This window comes from Nesoenas mayeri (assembly GCF_963082525.1).
Source record: "Nesoenas mayeri genome assembly, chromosome: 1".
In the NCBI taxonomy this organism is placed as follows: Eukaryota; Metazoa; Chordata; class Aves; order Columbiformes; family Columbidae; genus Nesoenas; species Nesoenas mayeri.
Genome location: NC_137541.1, coordinates 79,265,477 through 79,284,912, shown reverse-complemented (window position 1 = coordinate 79,284,912; position 19,436 = coordinate 79,265,477). Strand labels below are relative to the sequence as shown.

The following is a 19,436-nucleotide window of genomic DNA, read 5'->3' as shown; positions in this document are numbered from 1 at the left end:
GTGCTTTGGTGCATGTGCGTGCCATAAGTGGTAAGGCAAGTTTCGTAAGAAGATGACTGCCAGCTCCCGTTGTGCTTTTTTTATTATACAAATCATATCCTGTTCAAGTTAATATCACCGTACTGAAGACTATATCATTCATTGTGCTTTTTCATAGAAGAATGCCTAAGATTGATGCAGAATTTAAAATTAACTCTTTATCATTGCCCCCCTTAGTAGGAGGTTGTGTTTGTTGTACTCTTCTGCCACTCCCAGCTCTGCTGCCAGTTCTTCCCAGGGCTCTTTGCCACAAAGACACAGAGTGCACTGTCTGTTTACCTGTCATTTTGCCATTTTCTTTAAAAAATGAAGAAATAGGAGGCTGAATTTTAGCAGCAGAGCTTGGAGGGTCATAGTGAGAGAGATGACTGAAGGAAAGACGGTGAATCATAATGCAAGCAGACAGCATCCAGCCGAAAGTTTGACCAAAGAGCCTTTCCTCTTTTTGTGGAACACTAGCCCTGAATTAGTGCATCCTTCCATCCAAAACACAGAGCAAATAAGAGGAATGTGATTTTTATTGCTCCACCAGCTGAGCTTTAAGGTCACTGGCATTGCTGGAACACGTGGGGCAAAGCAAATACGACACACCCTGTTCTCTCTCTAACCCTTCTAGAGAGAGCTGTTCAGCTGTCAAACTCAGCAATCCCTTTCTGTCCTTGCTGCCAAGAAAAGAATTGCAACCAATAAAGGAAAGAATGACTAAGTGGTTTTTGGACATTTATAGATCCTGTCTGTGTTTAAAGCAGTTGTCAGTTTGCGATATCTGCAAAGTATGTGCAGTTTATACTGAGGTTGGGGGAGGGTGGCAGAATCAGCAAGTTTCTGCTGGTGTAACTGTTGGCCAAGACAGCAAACGTAAATGATGCGGGAATGTAGAAATGCTCATGGATATTTTCACTTCCTGTGGGCACTTGCAGCAAAGACTTGCAGTTTCGTTGGGTGCTCTATTTTTTTGTGTCTTACGGAAAACATGTATGGTTTTGTATTATCACAGAGCAGCATCTACTGTCTCTTACCTCATAAGAATAACTCATCCCAGTGATCATACTCCTGAGATATAGAAATATCAGAATACTGATATTGTCAGCCTTCAAACATCTATTTTGAGTTTGTATCTAGGATATTTTTATATTTCTGACTGATTGCTTTATTGGCTATTGCACTGACACTTGTATATATGGAACGTGCTTTTTTTCAAAAGCAAGAGTCCTTAGGAATAATGCAACACATTCTCTACAGATGTTCATGCTTTTCAGAACCAATTACATCTATTTTTGTCTTTTGTTCACCATTTGCATTGTTCCAAGACTACTAGAGAATGTGATTATTTTAAGTCCCTTAATAAAGTGACATTACTCCAAAAGTTGTAGTTGGTGTCTTGGCAGTTTTTTATATGTTGTGGACTGGTTTAAAGAGAGAGACCTCATCGGGTAGTTGAAACCAAAACCTTGTTCACACTGTTACTGAGGGGGGGAAAGTAGTCTTCAGTTAATATTTTTCCATAAATATATTTGCCATAAAATGAATCCAATAAGGTTCTATTTTCAGAAAGTCAGAGAAATAAACAGTACGTTTCTATCTGAATCACTTTAGTTGGACAGTCTGGGAAAGGTTATTGGATTCACTAAGAGTACACACAGGAAAAACATCAAGGGATTACACTTTGAGTAACAGATATACTGAATTCTCTAGTACTTGGGCTAGTGGCTCAAATTATATTCTGGTTGAGTAAAGCAGCAGAGTGGAAGATATTCAGTCATTGGTGCCGGATAACTCTTACCCCAAACTTTTCATTATATTCTAAAAATGTGGGTGTTTTTTTTTTCCTTTTCTAATAAAACCAAACCATAAATAGTACTCATTCAGATCTCAGCAGTGGGTCAGCATGTCTTTTCTGCACAGTACTTTTTTGCCCCTGTGATCCTGTATTTTGCTATACTTATTTTCTGAAGTTATTCTAGGGTAGTTTAATCTTATTTCAGTTTGAATCCTCAGTCAAAATGTTATTTTCCATCCTTTGGAAAGTTGACATTTAAATTGCCAGTGAACAAATTGCCTATACCTGGCATTAATAATATATCTGAAACAACTTAATTTAACTTTTTTAAGGATGCACATGAAGAAAACAAAGCAACATCTGGCCTTCATTTCTTCTAAAGAACATTATATATACTTGCTGTTATATCCTTGGAGATGTTTAGCTTGTCCATATGGGAACACTGAAGAAGCTGCTACAAAATAAAATGGAATATACTGGTGGCTGAAAGTAAACGTCTGGCCCAAAATGAAGGCTAAAGCAGCTGCTTTCTGAACTTGACACGCACAACTTGTTACCTAGCTGTTCCAGATGTGTCAGCGTTCAAATGTTACTTATGGAATGAAGTTTTTGGTATTTTATTGTGATGTTTCTTCATTCTGTCCTATGCCAAAGAAAATGTTTTTTAGGTCTGTCTAAATGTTATTTAGCTGTTGTTGTGAAACTGCAAGCAACTCTTAATTGTAGCTATGGGTAAGTAACATCACCACAGCAGTTGCTAGTTGGCTCATGTGGCAGTCTTGCTATGGATGTGTTTAAGAACACTTATTTAAGTTGGGTTAGGTTCTGTTTGGAATAAAAGCAAAAGCTCTGAGCAAATGGTGCTGTTTCCAGTGGGCTGCTGTGGAGTATATCAGGACGAAACCAGATGTGATCTCATTAACTTCTTTATTGCTGAAACCAAACCTAAAATAAGGAATTAATTTTTTGTCAAATTCCATCCAGATCCCTGTTCTATGGAACAAGAAGACTTCAAAGAATTTCAGACTAAAAATGGAAACACTCTCTTCCTCTTTTGAAGGTGAAATGAGTACTATTAAAAAAAAAAAAAAGGCAGCAGACCCACAGGTTTAACTTTATACATGGAAGATGTACGATTTACTTATGTCCTAGAGATCTGGTCAATGAAAACTTTCAGAAAAATACCTCATCCTCATCTGTTGTCATCTGGTAGTTTTCTGGGATCACAACCCAGGACTCTATTCTGCAACTTTATATCTACTCTAGCCCTATTCTGCTTTCCTTGTGCAGGGAAAAAAATGCCTTATCCATACAACAGTTGTCTGTCTGTGCGTAAGCAGCTGAAACCAGGCCACTAGTTTCTTACTTGAAATTGCTAAAATCTGCAGGTGCTTAGTGTATCATGAGAGCCACCCAGCGTTTCCAAGTAACTTGCCTATGGATTTCCTTTATTTTCATCAATAGATTCTATTTAGAAGAAAAAAAAAAAATTAAGTACTAGTCACATTGTTAGAAATCAAATAATTGTAGGTACAAATACATGAGGCTTATTTGAGAAAACTGTGATTAATTGACAGGAGTACATTTCCAAGTGATTGAAAAAAAGCTGCAAAATTCAGCACCTCTCAACTCATAAAAATCACCTCTTCAGAATATGAATTTCTGCTAAGTCTTGACACTGATTACACATGTAGTTGACTGCTCTTTATTGTGCAACTTTCTTCTTGGTAAAATCCCAAGTCAGCCAGAATGTGTAGGCTGTTTCAGATATTTCAGCTTTAAACATGAATGATTTTTTTTTTTTTTTCCCATGCTCATACACCAGTCTTGGAAACAGCTGTTAGTGGCTATTGCATTTATTTCTTTCATACACTGAAATGATCATATCTAGACAGAGAGAAAAAAGACAGCTGAACTTTCTGATTAATGTTTTCTGATGTTTGTGACTGCTGCTATTTCATGTTTGATTTCTGGCTGCCTGGACACTGTCTCGGAGAGTTTACATGTGCAAGGGCTGGTACAGTACAGAAGTCAACTTGTGTGTGAGTGAGGACCAACTGAAGGTTTCATTTCATGAGCTAGGAGATTGCCTGGAAACATGGGATTGTTTGATCTAAAGCATATTTGAATAATATTTCTGGCTGTTTTCTTAGCCTACACCAACATACCTATAATATTTTGTAACTCCTTTTTCTAGTATATTGTGCCTACAAATATTATTTTTAATAAAGACAAAGTGCCTGGATAATGTGTGACAACCCCGATCACTCTTTACAAGCCTCTCAACCATTTAGGAGGTCATGTTAGTGAAGAGGAATTGGTTAATACTCAAATTAATTGCAACACTGGGAAAACCCTGCTTCCTTATATAATCTGATTCTTTGGAATATGGGGGAAGGGGATGACTACTCTGAACTCACAGCATTTCATTTTAAAACTTTATTTCATTATCTTAAAGCTATGCCGTTTTGTGTAATCACCTAAATATAACCTAGCTAAGCTCTTCTTCATTTCCATTATCAAGATTTTAGGACAAGGAAGGAGAGAGGTCATGACATTTTGATCATTTTTACCTCATTAAAATCTTGTGGACCCCAAGGAGCACAGTTAGGTCATGTTTGTAAAAGGCAGGAGTCTAAAGCCTTGCTTTGAGCCATGCCTATCTCAGGGAAGTGTTCTGCACGAATTACCGTACATCTTTCCCTGTCTGTCTGGTTCCAGGCTAGAGCACTTCAGGAGCATGACTGTAAACAGGAGAGAATCCCAGCTAAAGCCTGAGCACTCCTGACTTTCTAGGCAATTCTGAAACCCTCGGATGCTGCATCTTAGTCTGAATGCAGCAAACTGGATTTCTGTTCAGTTGACCAGGTGGCCTCCTCCAAAAACTGCCAAGGAGCTGTTGGTTCTGTGGACGCACAGCAAGCTGGATTTGTGTTTTGAAAAGTGCTGCTAGCAATCCATATAAATGCAATAGGAGGCTTTCTCTCCCACAGCCCTCCCTTTTTCCTGCAGCTGTCAGTAGGCACAGACTCACTCACTTGTGCTCTAAAAACAGTGTTATTACCTGCTGTCCTTGATCCAAAAGCAGCCAGTCTAAGCTTCCTTCCAGTATCCGTACTGGGAAAGATAAGTTGTGTTAACAGGGGAGGCAGAACATGAGGGGCATGTACATTATGAGTCCAAGTTCAAGTATTCACCCAGAAGGACCCCGAAAGAACAAAGTTAGACTTGCTGCAGCTGCTGCTGCTTCCCCACTTTAGCTTTCCTCCTTTTTTCCTCTCTGCCTGTGCTTTTGTCCTCATGGCGTGGTTGCCATTGTGTGGCAGTTTTAAGGGATGAAAGCAAATAATTGCTGATGGGTGACATGATAGCACTTTAAATGGGAAGGCAGATTGGTTCCAATACCAAGCAATATAGTAACACGCACAAAGCAAGTGGTGGCAGCACAATAGGCTTAGAATGATCACTATAACCGTAAGTGACTGACAAAAGAAACGGTGATATACAAATACTAACATGTGTTTAAAAAAAAAAAAAAAAAGTTAAAATATCCAGAACTACCAAAGATACTGTGGTCTGGGAAACGGCGTAACTTGCAAGCTGTCCAGATGCAGCACTGAGTGCAGCTGACCTGTCATCTTCGTAATATTTAGTACCCCATTTTCTTCTGACTTTCTGGGAATCTAGGTGCTGAGCACACGCAGGAAATTGGGGATTACAAACTTGTCTGAACTTCACACTGCCAAACATTAACATGCAGATGCAGCAGCCTGTATGTAAATTATGCTATCTGAGCTGTTTTATGCATGTATTTCCAGGATAAGAAAGGAGATTATTTCATTGTGTGAACTAATTACCTTTGAAGAAAAAAATCAGAACCTTTTTAATGTTAATGCAAGGATGCATTTTTATTAACCTTCGTACTCAATCATTGAGTGTTTTATGTTTATTGTGTATTTTCAAATACATAATCTTGATCCTTTAACTTAAATGAAGTTCTTGATGTGACTTTGCATAAACAGGTTTCTGTGCAAGGTTGTAGCCACATCTCAGAGCCATCCTTTGTCCATAAAATTAGGTTGCTTCACCAACCATAAAGACAAGTGACTTTTAAGTGTCATGGTATTGCTGCTTAATCACACACAGCAACAATTAAAAAGTGGACAATCATATTAAACTGGAACTAAGGGACAAATTACTGTAAAATGGAGAAAATATGTTCTTGGCCTAATCTGGAATTGCACACAGACAGAGCAATAGAGTTCATGTTCATTTAGCAGACCTGAGCCCAGATGGGAACAGCACTTTTGGTTTTAGGTGGAAAGCATGTATGATTGAAAGTTAAACATGGTCTTACTGCAAACATTATGATACAAAAGAGAATTTGTGCGAGAATCTGATCTCTTGTGGTTACTACATCTCAGCTGAAATTCAGCATGTTGCTTATTAATACTATAATTAGATAAGGGAGGAGGGGAATAACTCTCAAATATTTCATCTTCTATTATTTGTATAGCTTTTAAGCCAGCATTTACTTTGTTGGATTTTGTTAGGAATTATATAAACTAGGTTGATTGAGTTTGCATATACATTTTACTGTAGAGCATAAATTGATAATAAGTTGTACATAACAGAAATGAATATACATGCAATATGCCAAATGAAGTTTCTACAGTACAGTGCAGGTGATGGACTGAGATGACCTAGTGCAATAAAAGAAAGTCTCAAAAGCTGACCATATAAGTTCGAAAAAGTCTTCCAAAACGTGTGCTAGTATAACCAACTTGAAAGACAGCACTTAATTTATGTGAAAATAATCAAGGATGGTGGGGAATGTTTTCTTCTGTAAAGTCCCATTTTAAACTGGCTGCTTTGCTACCTTTTTACATGGAACTTGTGGCTGTGAAACTGGGAAGTGAATGTGGCTGAGGAACATTTGTGTAAAATCAGGAAATGGGGGCTCAAGGTGGCAGGGAGCACAGAAACCATGATGTGAAGTACTGCCAAGATGTTCCTTGGAAGAAACAAGGCAGAAGTAGGTCACCGCTCTCCACAGAGCTGATACCTTAACACCTTTCAGTGCCCGAGTTACACTTCTATAATACATAGCTCTTTGTTGTACATCTCATGCACTAGCACAACCGAAATCAAATAGTTTTCTCAACTTAGAGTCCTCACTTTTATGTGAAGACATGCAGGCATGAAATGTTGTAAGATGCACCACATTTAAAATTAGATCTTTTTCACCTTGATTTAAAGTGTGTTCTAATAAATCTGTTTCCTATACTTTCCAGGCTTTAAGCAGCTGAATCTACTTTTCACCAAGGTGAAACAAATACTTAGCATTGCCAACCCAGCTAGAAATTCAACCATAAAGATGATGGTTCTGATAAATTATCTAGTTAAATGTAATATAAAGCCAAACCGCTGCCATTTGTCCTGATAGTAGGCCTCTATGGCAAAAGCTTGCTAAGAATTTATAGTGCCACATTTTCCTACTATATTTTAAGAAGTATAGTAAGCTACTTCGGGGCACTGAACTGCCTAGGAAAAGTACTGGACAGTATTCATTTTATGAATGCAGTTTAAATGTGTCACTGGGCAAAAATCATTAAGCACATAAAAAATGCTCATCTTCACTGAAAAAAAAAAAAAAAGACTAAATGGAATCAAAAGTGTTATGCGATCAAAAACTAGGCCCATCTTTATTGAGAATACTCCATGCATATCCATAACAGCAGCTTTTACTGGAATGCTTCAAAGACAGATAACTAGACCTCAAAGCAATCCTGGGAAAGAGACTGTGATGCACATCCTAACCGTGGTTAGATTGCTGCGTAACAAAACAATAAAATGGTTTGCCCACTCCTATACGCTCAGTTGCTGTGGAGAGTCTGTGAGCAACTGAGCTGGGAACAGACTTCAGGAGACGAGAACTGCTGCTTTGCCTATTAGAAGGTATGCAGTGCATCTGTTGGGCATGTCATTGGGGCATTAAGCTAATTTAAGATTTAGGTCTCTCAATTCTGCAATATACTGCAGGCTTCCTGAGAGAGGGACCCTCTGAACTATTTAAATTCTGAATTATGGAAGGGTCACAGTGCAACATAGACTCTACTGTGTGATACATGCTGTGTCACCCCCTCCTCGCTGCCATCCTCCATAGGCCAACAACAATCGGGGTTTGCCCACGTTCCTCAGAGCTCCTCAGTTCCCGAGCTCTCAGTCTGAGTTTGATTTTCTGGCCCCACTGAGGTCAATGGAAATTTTGCAATCAATACCAGAGAAGCCAAAGTTTCAGAGGCTTGTAGAGTTCAGCTGAGAGCACACATTTGATCATTTAATTTGGAATAAAAGTGGCTGTTGTGAGACTGGGTGTAAAGTATGCGATCACAGCTTCTCTTGCCTTAGTGATAATCAGCAGGAACATAATGCAAGCTTCCACGTGTTCATGTTTGGATTTCCCAGTGCTTCAAATAAACAGAATTGGAACTCAATCAACATGTGCATAGTTAAAAAGACCTCACTTTCTCCCTCCTTGCTTACACCATGAGCATCTCAGTCATGCAGCAACCATTTGCAGTCATTTCAGTAGAAAAAAAGCTTCGCTGTTAATGGAATGGTCTCATAGGTCCCCCAAACTGGTGCTTTTGGTGATTACAGTGGGGCAGTTGGCATGGACAGCAGGTTGCCTGACTGCAGCGTGGAATGGAACAGCCAGAGTTGACCAGGTAAGGTCCCACTGTTGTCAAGTGTGAGCCCAAGCAACTGACACTGCCACAGAAATCCTCTCAGCCTCTGGTCCCAAAGCTGCCATGCAAACATCAGAGTATGTGGCCCATAACTGGCCCATAACACTGAGATAACAGGAGTGGCAGTTGTTACATTGACGGAGTTGGATTGCAGAATGTGCTGGTATTTGTATAGGTTTTCTACAGATTACTGCTGCCTTCTACACGGCATTTTTGCTGCCAGGGAGGGGCAAAAGGGAGTACAGAAAAGCTAGATGCTGCCCCTGTTAAACCAGATAAATTAACAGAAGGTATATGGGGTATTGAAGAGGTTGGGGGGGGCGGGGCAGGGGAGTTCTATTTTTGCCAGATTGCAACTATACTCCGGCTTCAGAGGGCCGGAGCAGGGAAGCTTGCAGAGTAAAACCAGGGAGACTTGACAAGCAGACATTCCCCTGGCTCTGTTGTCAGCGTGCAGACAGGCAGAGCAGTTCCTTTGGCACACAACTGCTGCAGTGAGCTGATGAAGATCTTTCCAGTCCCTGGGCTTCCCAGTGCTGTCATGACAACAGCTACTTTCTCGGTCCTGCTGAAACCCCTTTTCACATTCAGTGAATGCCATGCACAGAAAAGTAGGTTGTTCTCATCAATCTCCCTCTCTCTCTCAGATTTGATTGATTGAGAATAGGGAGTGATGCTGTACTTCTATCGACTTGGCTTATTTTCCATGAACATGACAGATCCTTGATCTTATAGAAAAGGTTTGAAGAGTTATGAGTCGGAAACATGCAATTTTTTTAATAGCTCAGAGAACAAATACACTCTCTGTAATAAATAGTTGTCATTAGTGGCAAATGAATCAAGCCATCCTGCTGGTTTTTAATTTTTAAATTAGTTTTCATTTCTTTGAGTATGACTTCTGCTATTCAATAAACACCATAAAAATGGAAGGCTATTTTTTGGATGCAAATCTGAACTTTTCTGAACTTCAGGTGTTTGCTCTGCTCAAGCCTACCAAATAATTTCTACTTAAATACACTAATGCTTTACACCTCTAGCTTTTTGATAAACACTCCAGGACCTGATGTAACATAAGCAAAGCAGTGGGGAGAGAAGAGGAATCATCCAGCTGTTAAAAGTTTTGGGAAATCTGGACTTTGACAGCTTCTCCCTGACAGTACCTTGACAAGGCTGGCCACACTGTGTGATAAATGCCTTCCTTAAGGATAACCTCTGTCCCTTAACTTTCTAGCATGCCAAGATCTGGCAATCCTGGAAAATATGTAATCTTAGCTGCTCATCACTTTTAATCTCACAGCATCTAGCAGGATCCTAAAGTTGTCATATACACTATAACAGAACTCCCGAATGCAGTCGTTAGTCTGTCAGGCTGCATCTAAACCTGCCTGCAGGGACTCACAGCTTGGTTCCAGTCCTGCAGCTCAGCTCAGCTCCTGTGGCTCCTGCCCAGGCCTCCCTCCTGTCTTTAGAAATCACAGTGCAAGGCAGGTCCAGTGCCGTGGTTTTCATTCCCATGTGAAGCTGGGGCAAAGCCAGGGTAGGTGGTTATATTTCAGAGTGAAGAAAAATAATTATTGTTTTTGCAGATTTGACAATGTCTGTGTCTTTGTGTAACATGGGAATAATATCTCAGCTTCACAGAATCATAGAATAGTTGAGGTTGGAAAGCACCTCTGAAGATCACAGCAGTATCAGCTAGAAGAGGCTGCTCAGGACCATGTCCAGGTGTGTTTTGAATATTTTCAGCAACAGTGAAGCCACAGCCTCTCTGGACAACCTCTTCTACTGCTTGACAGTCCTTGCTGTGAAAAAGTTTTTTCTTATGCTTAAACAGAATTTTCTATATTTCAGTCTGTGGCCACTGCCTCTTGCCCTTCACCAGACACCACTGAGAAGAGTCTGGCTCCATCTTCTTTACTTCCCCCCTCAGATATTTATACACCTTGATAAGATCCTCCTGAGCCTTCACTTCTCCAGGCTGAGCATTCTCAGATCTCTCAGCCTCTCCTCATCTGACATGCTCCACTGCTTTAATTACCTTCAGGGCCCCTTGCTGGGCCCACCACAGCATGTTCTGGGAAGCTGAGAACCGTGGTGTGTTCACAGGAGCTTGATCTCGGAAAGACAAGAGATTCTTTCAAGAAAAAAAAAAAAGGGAAGAAGAAGAAGAAAAAAGGCAAAACCATTGTAACTAGATTTCTGCAAAGGAATTTTCATTTAATTTTTTTTTTTTAATTGACTGTTCTATGAAAAATCCATATTCTAGTTATGACCACAAACTGAAGAAGGGGAGTTTTAAAGTCATCCGAGAAGAACGTGGAAAAGCTGCTGTAAACTTGTATTCCTTCCAAGCTGTGATTTGTATTTAATTAGCATTCAATTCATTATGTGTTTCTGTTTGGCTGTAATGGTTACACACCGGTTTTGCAACATGAGGGATCTTGATTACTTTTACGGTTTTGAAAAGAATCTCCATGCGTGCAAAGAAAGACTGCTCTTGACTCCACATCTACATTTCTAGAAAAAAACTGTCTAGCATGCTTATGCAGAATTGCCCCCTCCGTTGGGGTCACCTCCCCCTGCTTTTATTGTAAAGCTCTATAGTAACTGACCTGCAAAAAATAAATGGCCATACTGGTGGCAACCCTGTTTTTGTGGTTGGGCGCACACCTTCATTTAAAGCTGGAATCCAGCTCTGTTTTGCATAAGAATGTAGAAAACATGCATTCCCCAAATTAACAGCACGTAAAGACTCTTTCTTTAATCTGGAAGCAAATATGTTAATTATCTCTGGTTAAAACTAATCTAAATTGCACACTTTAAGAATGTTAATTCTTCTGAGACTTAAGAATTTTGGCTGCCTTTTATTGAAAAAGAGCAAACTGTGCCAAGTAAAAAACGTACACAAGGATGTACAATATACTTTCGGAGGAAAAGAAAATGTCTCTGATCATTTATGTATTTTTTGAATCAAAATATAAAAATATTGACAATATTCATGACAGAGAAAAGATGCTCTGTTTTGTACTGCATATATTGTCTTACCTGTTCATTTGATTTATTGCATCAGCTATCTAAATTTTCCAATGTGGCATTTGGAAAACTTTCCGAATACTTGCAAAGAAAAGCACAACATATTTTAGCATATACTTATGCAAGTCTCTGGAACTCACAAAAACTTAGAGACATGGGGTGACAGGATTAATGTCATATTAATACACCAGTGCACAAGTATTTCAAGTAGTTTTTGCTTTTGAAGGAAATTCTGAGTTGGTTCTCAGGGGTACCTATAATAATATCTATAATAATAGCTTATCATAGCTAAATAGTATCTATTTGAAATCCTGTGCTTATGTTTCAGTTTTTTGCAACAAGCTGTAAAGCACATAAATGAACCATATTCTGAGGCCTCTTAATGCCCTGAACTGAAAGTTTTTATCTTTTGCTCACAAGAAATCTTCATGCTTTCTTGTTTTGCTTTTTGTGTTTTCCTTCAATATCATTTGACAGTAAATTTAACATCACTTAGTGTGCATTTTAGAGAAGAGGATTTACTCATAAAATATCTGATTCCTTTCAGTTACATCAGAACATCCGTGGAACATGGGCTTCCTCTTACTGTTTGTGTTTATAGATTGCTTAATACGAAGTTGCCCTCACCTCCACTTGGCTTGCAAGTTGTTAGGGTAGTACAAATGCAAATATAATGAATATTAGGATGTGCTTTTGGATGACCTCCAGAATGACAGAATGGGGTTTTCCATTCCCAAATTAACTTCTGGTCATTTGTGTCAGCTTAATAATTTCTCATTTTTTCTGTTCCTTCTTTTTTTCCCCATCCCCAGAGTGGGCCAGTTACTTATAACTGAGCTGTCTGGAGTTTTCTGAAGTTTCATGACCTACAGCAACAGAATGCCATTTTTTTTTTTCTCTTAGTAACCACTAAAAGCAGTTTCTTGGTCTAGTTTGTGGCATGCATTTCAGAGACAGCTGTGCTGGCACAACAGAAGAGGCAATGTGTCACCATGAGAGCTGTAACAAAGCATGGGCAAAGAAGAGGGGGAAGAACTGTATAGGAAGATCTATAATTGACATTGCTGCAAAGTGTTTTGCCAAGCCAGCGCACAGCCCCAGCGAGAGAAGCACAACCCTCAGCACCCAACGCGGAGAGAAGAGGGACCCCAGCCCAACATGTATTCCCAGCAGACTTCCTTTGTTTGGGCCAACCTAAGAAAGGCTTGACGTTTCTCCTACTCATGGTTTTTAAGCAAGTAGTATGAGGAAAGATTAAAGGCAGCTTTAAAAAGAAAATAGCATAGAAGCTGAGTTTAAAGGGAGAATTAACTGAGTGCTGCAGGAGAGGGTGGGGTCAGAATTGCAGAATGAACTGGTTTCAGTCCGGTCTGAAGGGAAGGGTGAGAACGGAGTGCTGGGTGCTCACTTGAAGCCCTAAGAGATTGCAGCCTCTTCCTCCAAACCTGGAATCTGGATGGGGAAGGGTGGGGCAGAAAGAAGGGAAGGGTGCAGTTTCCAGAGGCTGCTGAGCAGGCAGAATATGGTGAGCAAGGTGAGTCATGAGGTTCAAGCAGCAGGAATTTCCTGCAGTGTTTAAGACACACATGCGGAGGCAGGGGCAGGAGAAGGGAGTTCAGTCACCAAATGTTTTGTTTTACAGCATTTCCCCTGATATCAGACCAAGCACACAACGGGATGTCACTTTTCCTGTACCTTAGGCCTATGGCATTTTTCTTCTCCCTTTCTAGGCCTTTCTTAGTGTTTTGAAGTGTTTTGCTTGCATACTACACATCATAGTATTACAAAGCTGATCAACATTAGGAAAACAAACTCAAAAAACCTGCCTCATGTATGAAATCTTCTGATGATCTCACCTAACTGTTCTTCAAAGAAAACCCACAAAACAGCAAAACTGTTTGACTCAAGAAGAAACTACTTCTTTGGCATGTGCTCATTACTGATTCTGCTGTCCCTGTGAAGACTGGCACTCCACTGTTCCTAAGGTAAGAGAATAAAATTTTAATTCCTTTTCCCTGCTCTTCTGTGTCTGCAATATTGTTTGTTCTTGCACTAGTGGAGAATGGTATTGCTTGCACTCTTTACTCTTTGCCTGTTAAAAAGCTTCTCCTAGTTTATCTACTGACACTTTTTAAAAATTTATTTTGTACTTTGTTGAGAATGTCTTCTAAGTACCACCGATTAGCATGCCTCAACATAAATATCTCGGCTTTAAAGATCCGTCCCTGTTGCAACATGATCATACCAAGCTATACTGAACATAGCAAACTCACATCCACCCTTAAAGCCTAAGTGGATGCGGAAGTTCTTTTTTTCCAAGGGATTTCCTAACAGTGTGTCCTGCTTTGAGCTTTTACCAGACCATTGAAATGCAAGTGATTTAGATGCCTTTGCAAGGTCTAGACTCACCTGTTCTCAGAGAGATCTCTTCTTTCAAGGGGGTTGAAAAATCAAAAACCTTAGAGAAAAATATTTAAGCTGGGTATTTTTGTGGAGAGAAAGCTCAGTAATACGAGACTCAAGTAATGATTGCTGCTTGCACTTTATTAAGGCTTTATTATGGTGCTCAAGAACCATGCCTGGATGCAGAATTTTGTGGTTTTGAAAAACCGAGAGCAGGACACCAAGAGGCTATCACAGAAGATTTCTTTGATGACTGCTTGCCGCGATAGCGACCTCTTCGGTACTGATCTCTTGCTTAAACACTAAGTGATTTCCATTAGGCAGGTTCACACCGTCCTTCCTATTCATTTATGCCCTGAGGTTTCCTTCCCTCACCCTCTCTGAATACACAAATCACCTAATGAGCTGGCGTCTCTACTTCTCTACTTAGGAAGGCGGGAGCTCTGAATCACCGTGCTTGCTTTCAGTACACAAACACAAGACGCCTTGCGAGCACACACGACCTCAAGAAACCTAGTGAGACTTGAGGGGAAAAGAAAGTAACAGTGATGGACTTGTGAACACACAGTGGGGTGGATTTGGACAATTTTCATTAGGGTACATGGAGTTTTCTTTCATTTTTTTCTCTTATTCTTAGCTTGTAAAAGGTGCATTTTACCTAAGACGTTTATATATTTGTGGTTTCTTACGACTTGATACCTCTCTGATTGTGTCCCTTGCTACAGGAGAGAACTCCAGAAGGGAGTAGAGAAAGGGTAGAAGAGACATAGGAACTACTGCAGCTACTGCTGTCTTCTGACTGAATAAAAGGTTGTCGTTTCTTTCTGAAACCTCACGCTTTGTGTTTGATAAGACTAGTGACAGCAACACCCACCCGGGAGCGCTGCACCTTCCGAAGAGTGAAGTACAGAGCACGTTGTTCCTGGGAGGGAGCAGGAAAGGCAAAGGAGGATGTAGAAGATATGGGTTTGGTGACTATTTTGGTGGAGTTAGTAGACCAGAAGTACATATATTACACAGATGAAACAGCATCAGAGCTGTTCTTTTTCTCGTTTGTTTTTCTGTTTGTTTTTTGGTTTTTCTTTGGTTGTTGTTCTGTTGTGGGTTGCTTTTTTGCTTCTTCTTTTTTTTTTTTTTACCATTCTTGCCATTTTGACGTTCTAGCTGAGGCTGGTTTCTAGAAATCTGGGAAACTGACATCACTTTTCTTGCTGTTATTCGTTTCCTATGTTGATTTGCTTGTGCTCCTCTGCAGGTTAAAGCTCTCAAGCTCTCATAGGTTTGTTTTCAAAATTTAATCCAATGTCATGCCCCTTTGCTCCACCACTGTGTTGCTGTTTCAGCACTGTGGCATTCTGCTTTGATGCTGCTACCCCACAGGTTGCTGGTGGTGCTGCTAACAACGATGTTTGTTGATGGGCTGGAAGTCCAGCTATGCTAATGCAGGTCTTGGGAGCACCCTTTTCAGATTTTAATCCTACGCGGTTAGCTACGCCTGGAATCCAGGATCTCTGTGGATATGCCAGATATGCCTGCTGTAACTTGAATTGGGGATGTTCTTCCTATTGCGCAGAAGGCACAATGTTTTTTCTGGACTGAGTTGTGGTTCCATGTTTTGTTGTTTGTTTTTAAACTAAATTACCATTGCACCACTTTTTTTTTTTTTTTTTTTTAAACGTGGCAAGGTCTGTAAGACTTGGGTAAAGGCTGACAGATGTATATATGGCATTTAAAAGTCATGTGGAATAGCATTTTATGCTTTCAATTACCCTCTTCATCCCTCCAGCAATTTGTCAAACTACCTGATTTCATCTCTGTGTTCAGATTCTACCCACCTTCCTATTCTACTGCAAACCCCCATCCTATAAACTTCTGCTAATCTCTTCCACATGGCAATTTATCAAACACTTTCTTGATGTTCATGTAGACAAGACTCTTGTCAAAAAGCCTGTCATGTTAGTCTGGCATGATCTACTCTTAGTAAACTTTATCCCATTTTACATTAATATTAAAATTACTTGAATTTTCAAAATTTGTTTTGAAGTCTTGTACATGACCGACAATCATTCTTTTCAGTTATCTTTCACCTTTCCTCTTCTACACATATATAGCTGTTTTTTCAGGTGGCACAATTTGTAAGTCAACAAATTTACTAACTCCGCGCCTCCAGAACTGAATTCAGGTTCATAAGAAAAAAAAAAAACAACAAACCAATAACCAGCTTGGAGAAGAGGAGACTGAGGGGCGACCTCATTAATGTTTATCAATATGTAGCGGGTGAGTGTCACGAGGATGGAGCCAGGCTCTTCTCGGTGACAACCAATGAGAAGGGGCAATGAGTACAAACTGGAACACAGGAGGTTCCACTTAAATATGAGAAGAAACTTCTTCACGGTGAGGCTGACAGAGTACTGGAACAGGCCGCCCAGGGAGGTTGTGGAGTCTCCTTCTCTGGAGACATTCAAAACTCGCCTGGACACCTTCCTGTGTAACCTCATCTGGGTGTTCCTGTTCCAGTGGGGGAATTGGACTAGATGATCTCTCCAGGTCCCTTCCAATCCCTAACATTCTGTGATTCTGTAATTTTTCCAGTTTTAGTACATGAAACTCTTTGGGTTTACTTTCATTTAAATGCAGTAATCTATATTTTGCATTCCTCTTTAGTTACACTGCTTTTACCTGGTAGCCAACACACCTCTCTACTGCAAATAGATGTTTAAGGCCACATCTAGTTTATTCTCTTTACTCGTTCTCCTCACTGCATACTATGCCTGCATTTTCATTCCTTTTTGTCAGTACCGCTGAAAACCTTTTTCTGTCTCCTTTTGTGCCTCAGCTGAGCTTGTCTTTTGACAGTTCCCACTGGGTAATGTCACATTGTGACCTGCAACCTGTAGATCTCTCTGCTCGTTTCTCCCTTTCTCCTAAGTTCTGTGTTCCGTTTCCTCCCTATTTTAGTTACTACGAGCGCAGTCATCTCTGGACTCCCCACACCCTCCTCCCACCCCCGTTATCCTCTCACGGGTACAAATGTCACGCCGTGACACCCGCTCTCTTTGCCCCCTCCCTCCAGCAGCCCCGTAGGACTAAAGCTGCCCAGCTTGTGACCGAAACACCCCGGAGTCTCATGAAATTTTGGGCACTTTGGCCGCCGGAGAGGTTTAGGGGGAAAAGGGGTGCGGCGGCTGCGCCTCCTGGCCGGGGGTTCCAGGTTCCCCGTTCCCGGCTCGTCCTGCGTGACTCCCCCCACCCCCGCACACGAGTGTGGAGCCGCGGAGTGTGAGTAACGATGACGTGACTCACGCGGGACGTTGGAAAGCGAGCGAGTGTCCCCGCCGCCCAACCGCCGCTCCGTCACCGCCCCTCCCGCGCCAGGGGGGCGGCCGCTCCGCCCTTTCTCACGATTTTTGTCCCCGGGCGCGTTCCGTAGCGCGTGCGGCGGCGGGCGGCCGCCCTAGCCCCTCCTCTCTGCGATTGTGCGGGTGAGAAGGGCAGCGGGGAGCGCGGAGGGAGGAGCGCGGCCGCGCGCGCTCGCACGGGACACGCGCACGCCCCCGCCGTTGCTGCTGGTGCCGCCGCCGTCGCCGCGCGCGCCCGCCCGGCCCCGCTCCGCTCGCAGCGACTCGCAGGCGCCATGGCGGCCGCTCGCAGCGACATGGCGGAGCCGGAGGGGCTGCTTCCCGGCGAGGCAGCGGTCGCCGCCGCGGCGGCCGAGGAGGAGGAGGCCGCCGGGGCTGTGTCCGGGTCCTCGTCGTCGCCTTCGGCCTCGGCGGCGGCCGCGGCGGAGACTGAGTCGCTGTTGCTGCTGAACGGCGAAGCAGAGAGCATGTCGGAGCCGAGCCCGGAGAGCGCCAGCCAGGCCGGGGACGGGGAGGATGAGGACGAGGAGGAGGAGGAGGAAGAAGAGGAGGAGGAGGAGGAGGAGGGCGGTGAGGAGGAGAGCAGCCTGGTGGGGAGCAGCAGCACGAGCAGCGGCTGCTGCAGCGACGAGACCCGCTCGCTGAGCCCCGGCGGCAGCAGCGAGGCCGACGCCAAGGAGGAGCCCAAGGGCCCCCGGGGCAGCCAGGAGGACGGGCTGGGCCGCGGCGGAGGCGGCGGCGGGGGGAGCAGCTCCAGCAGCGTGTCCAGCGGTGGCGACGAGGGCTACGGCACCGGCGGCGGCGGCGGCAGCAGCAGCGGCAGCAGCAGCTGCAGCGCCACGTCGGGGGGCCGGCGCGGCAGCCTGGAGATGTCCTCGGACGGGGAGCCCCTCAGCCGCATGGACTCGGAGGACAGGTCAGTGCGCTTCTCGGGGCCCCGCCGGTGGCCGTCTTCGCCTCTGCCATTCCCCCGCCCTTCCCCGGGGAGCAGGGGGTCCCTCGGGTCCGGGGGCTGGCGGGCGCCATGTCCGGTCGCCTCCCCGCCCCGCAGCGCCGGGGGGCTCGCCAGCCCGCCCGCCCCGCCGCAGCGGCCAAGGGGGCCCTTTTCTCCGGGCGCCGGCTGCCCCTCGCCCCCCTCCCGGCCGCGGGGGCTGTCAGGGCGGCGACGCAGGGCAGCCACAGGTTTCTCCGGCCAACTTGCGCCGGGCGGGGCGGGCGGCGGCCTGCGGCGATGCGGCGGGCCCTGCGCCCCCGCCGCGGCTTCTGCTTCTCCGAAAGCTTGTGCGCTGCTTTTGGGAGGAGGGGACGCACCCCCCGGCTTGGCACCGGGCGGCAGGCGGCGTGGGGGCTGCTGGAGCTGCAGCCATCACCGTTAGGCGTCTGATGGAGAGCCCCGGAACGGCCCCCGCTGCCATCTGAGCACAGGGCGCTGCCTGTTCAGGTAACGATATTTGGTTACCGCTCTCCCCAAAAGCTGATTTTTTTTCAGATGATGCTTTTGGGGTTTTTTAGGGTTGTATCTTGCACTAACGGACATGCAGGGTGTACCAGAGCTTCAGGATGGGAGATCATCCATGGATGTGGTTTTACCTGCACCAAGATCTCTGCACTAGAGGCAGAAAGCTCTTAAAATATTAGGGGAAAAAAAATCTAGTTTGCTAAAATAAAAAGGAGACCAGCATTTCCATATTAGGTGTGTGCAGGTAATAAGCATGCACCATATTAAGCAAGGCTCAGTAAATTGAGGCTCAAAGTCTTCTTTGGATGGTTTCTGTAATAGCAATTGTAAAGATGGTTTCTTAGGTTTTTCTGTGTTAAAGGTGCGTCTCTCATTTGACTGAGGCTTTAGCTTGATTTTTGTGGAAAGGCACAACCAAATTCTCACACATGGTTGAATTTTGCCTTTCAGGTTTAGTTTAGCTTACTAAGTCAAGCGTTTCAAAGAAGATGGTTTATGCAGTAGCTTTCTTGGATGTTGTGTGTAACAGTTTAGCTGACAAACTGAAAATAGGATGAAAAATGGACATAAGAGCAGCCTTAAAATGCTGCAGGTCCCTTTGCTAAATAGTA

At 43.3% G+C, this 19,436-nt stretch overlaps 1 protein-coding gene across 3 annotated transcripts in view; it reads left to right on the top strand.

Annotated features, from left to right (window-relative positions):
- The first annotated feature begins 17,515 nt into the window (after nucleotides 1–17,515).
- The window catches only part of AEBP2 (AE binding protein 2), a 49,549-nt gene continuing 47,628 nt past the window's right edge, over nucleotides 17,516–19,436 (top strand). For all 3 annotated transcript variants that reach the window (XM_080349037.1, XM_080349036.1, XM_080349035.1), the window contains exon 1: nucleotides 17,516–18,282. In XM_080349037.1, the coding sequence (XP_080205163.1) occupies nucleotides 17,642–18,282 (641 nt within the window). In that variant the 5' untranslated portion in view covers nucleotides 17,516–17,641. The remainder of the gene's footprint in view (nucleotides 18,283–19,436) is intronic.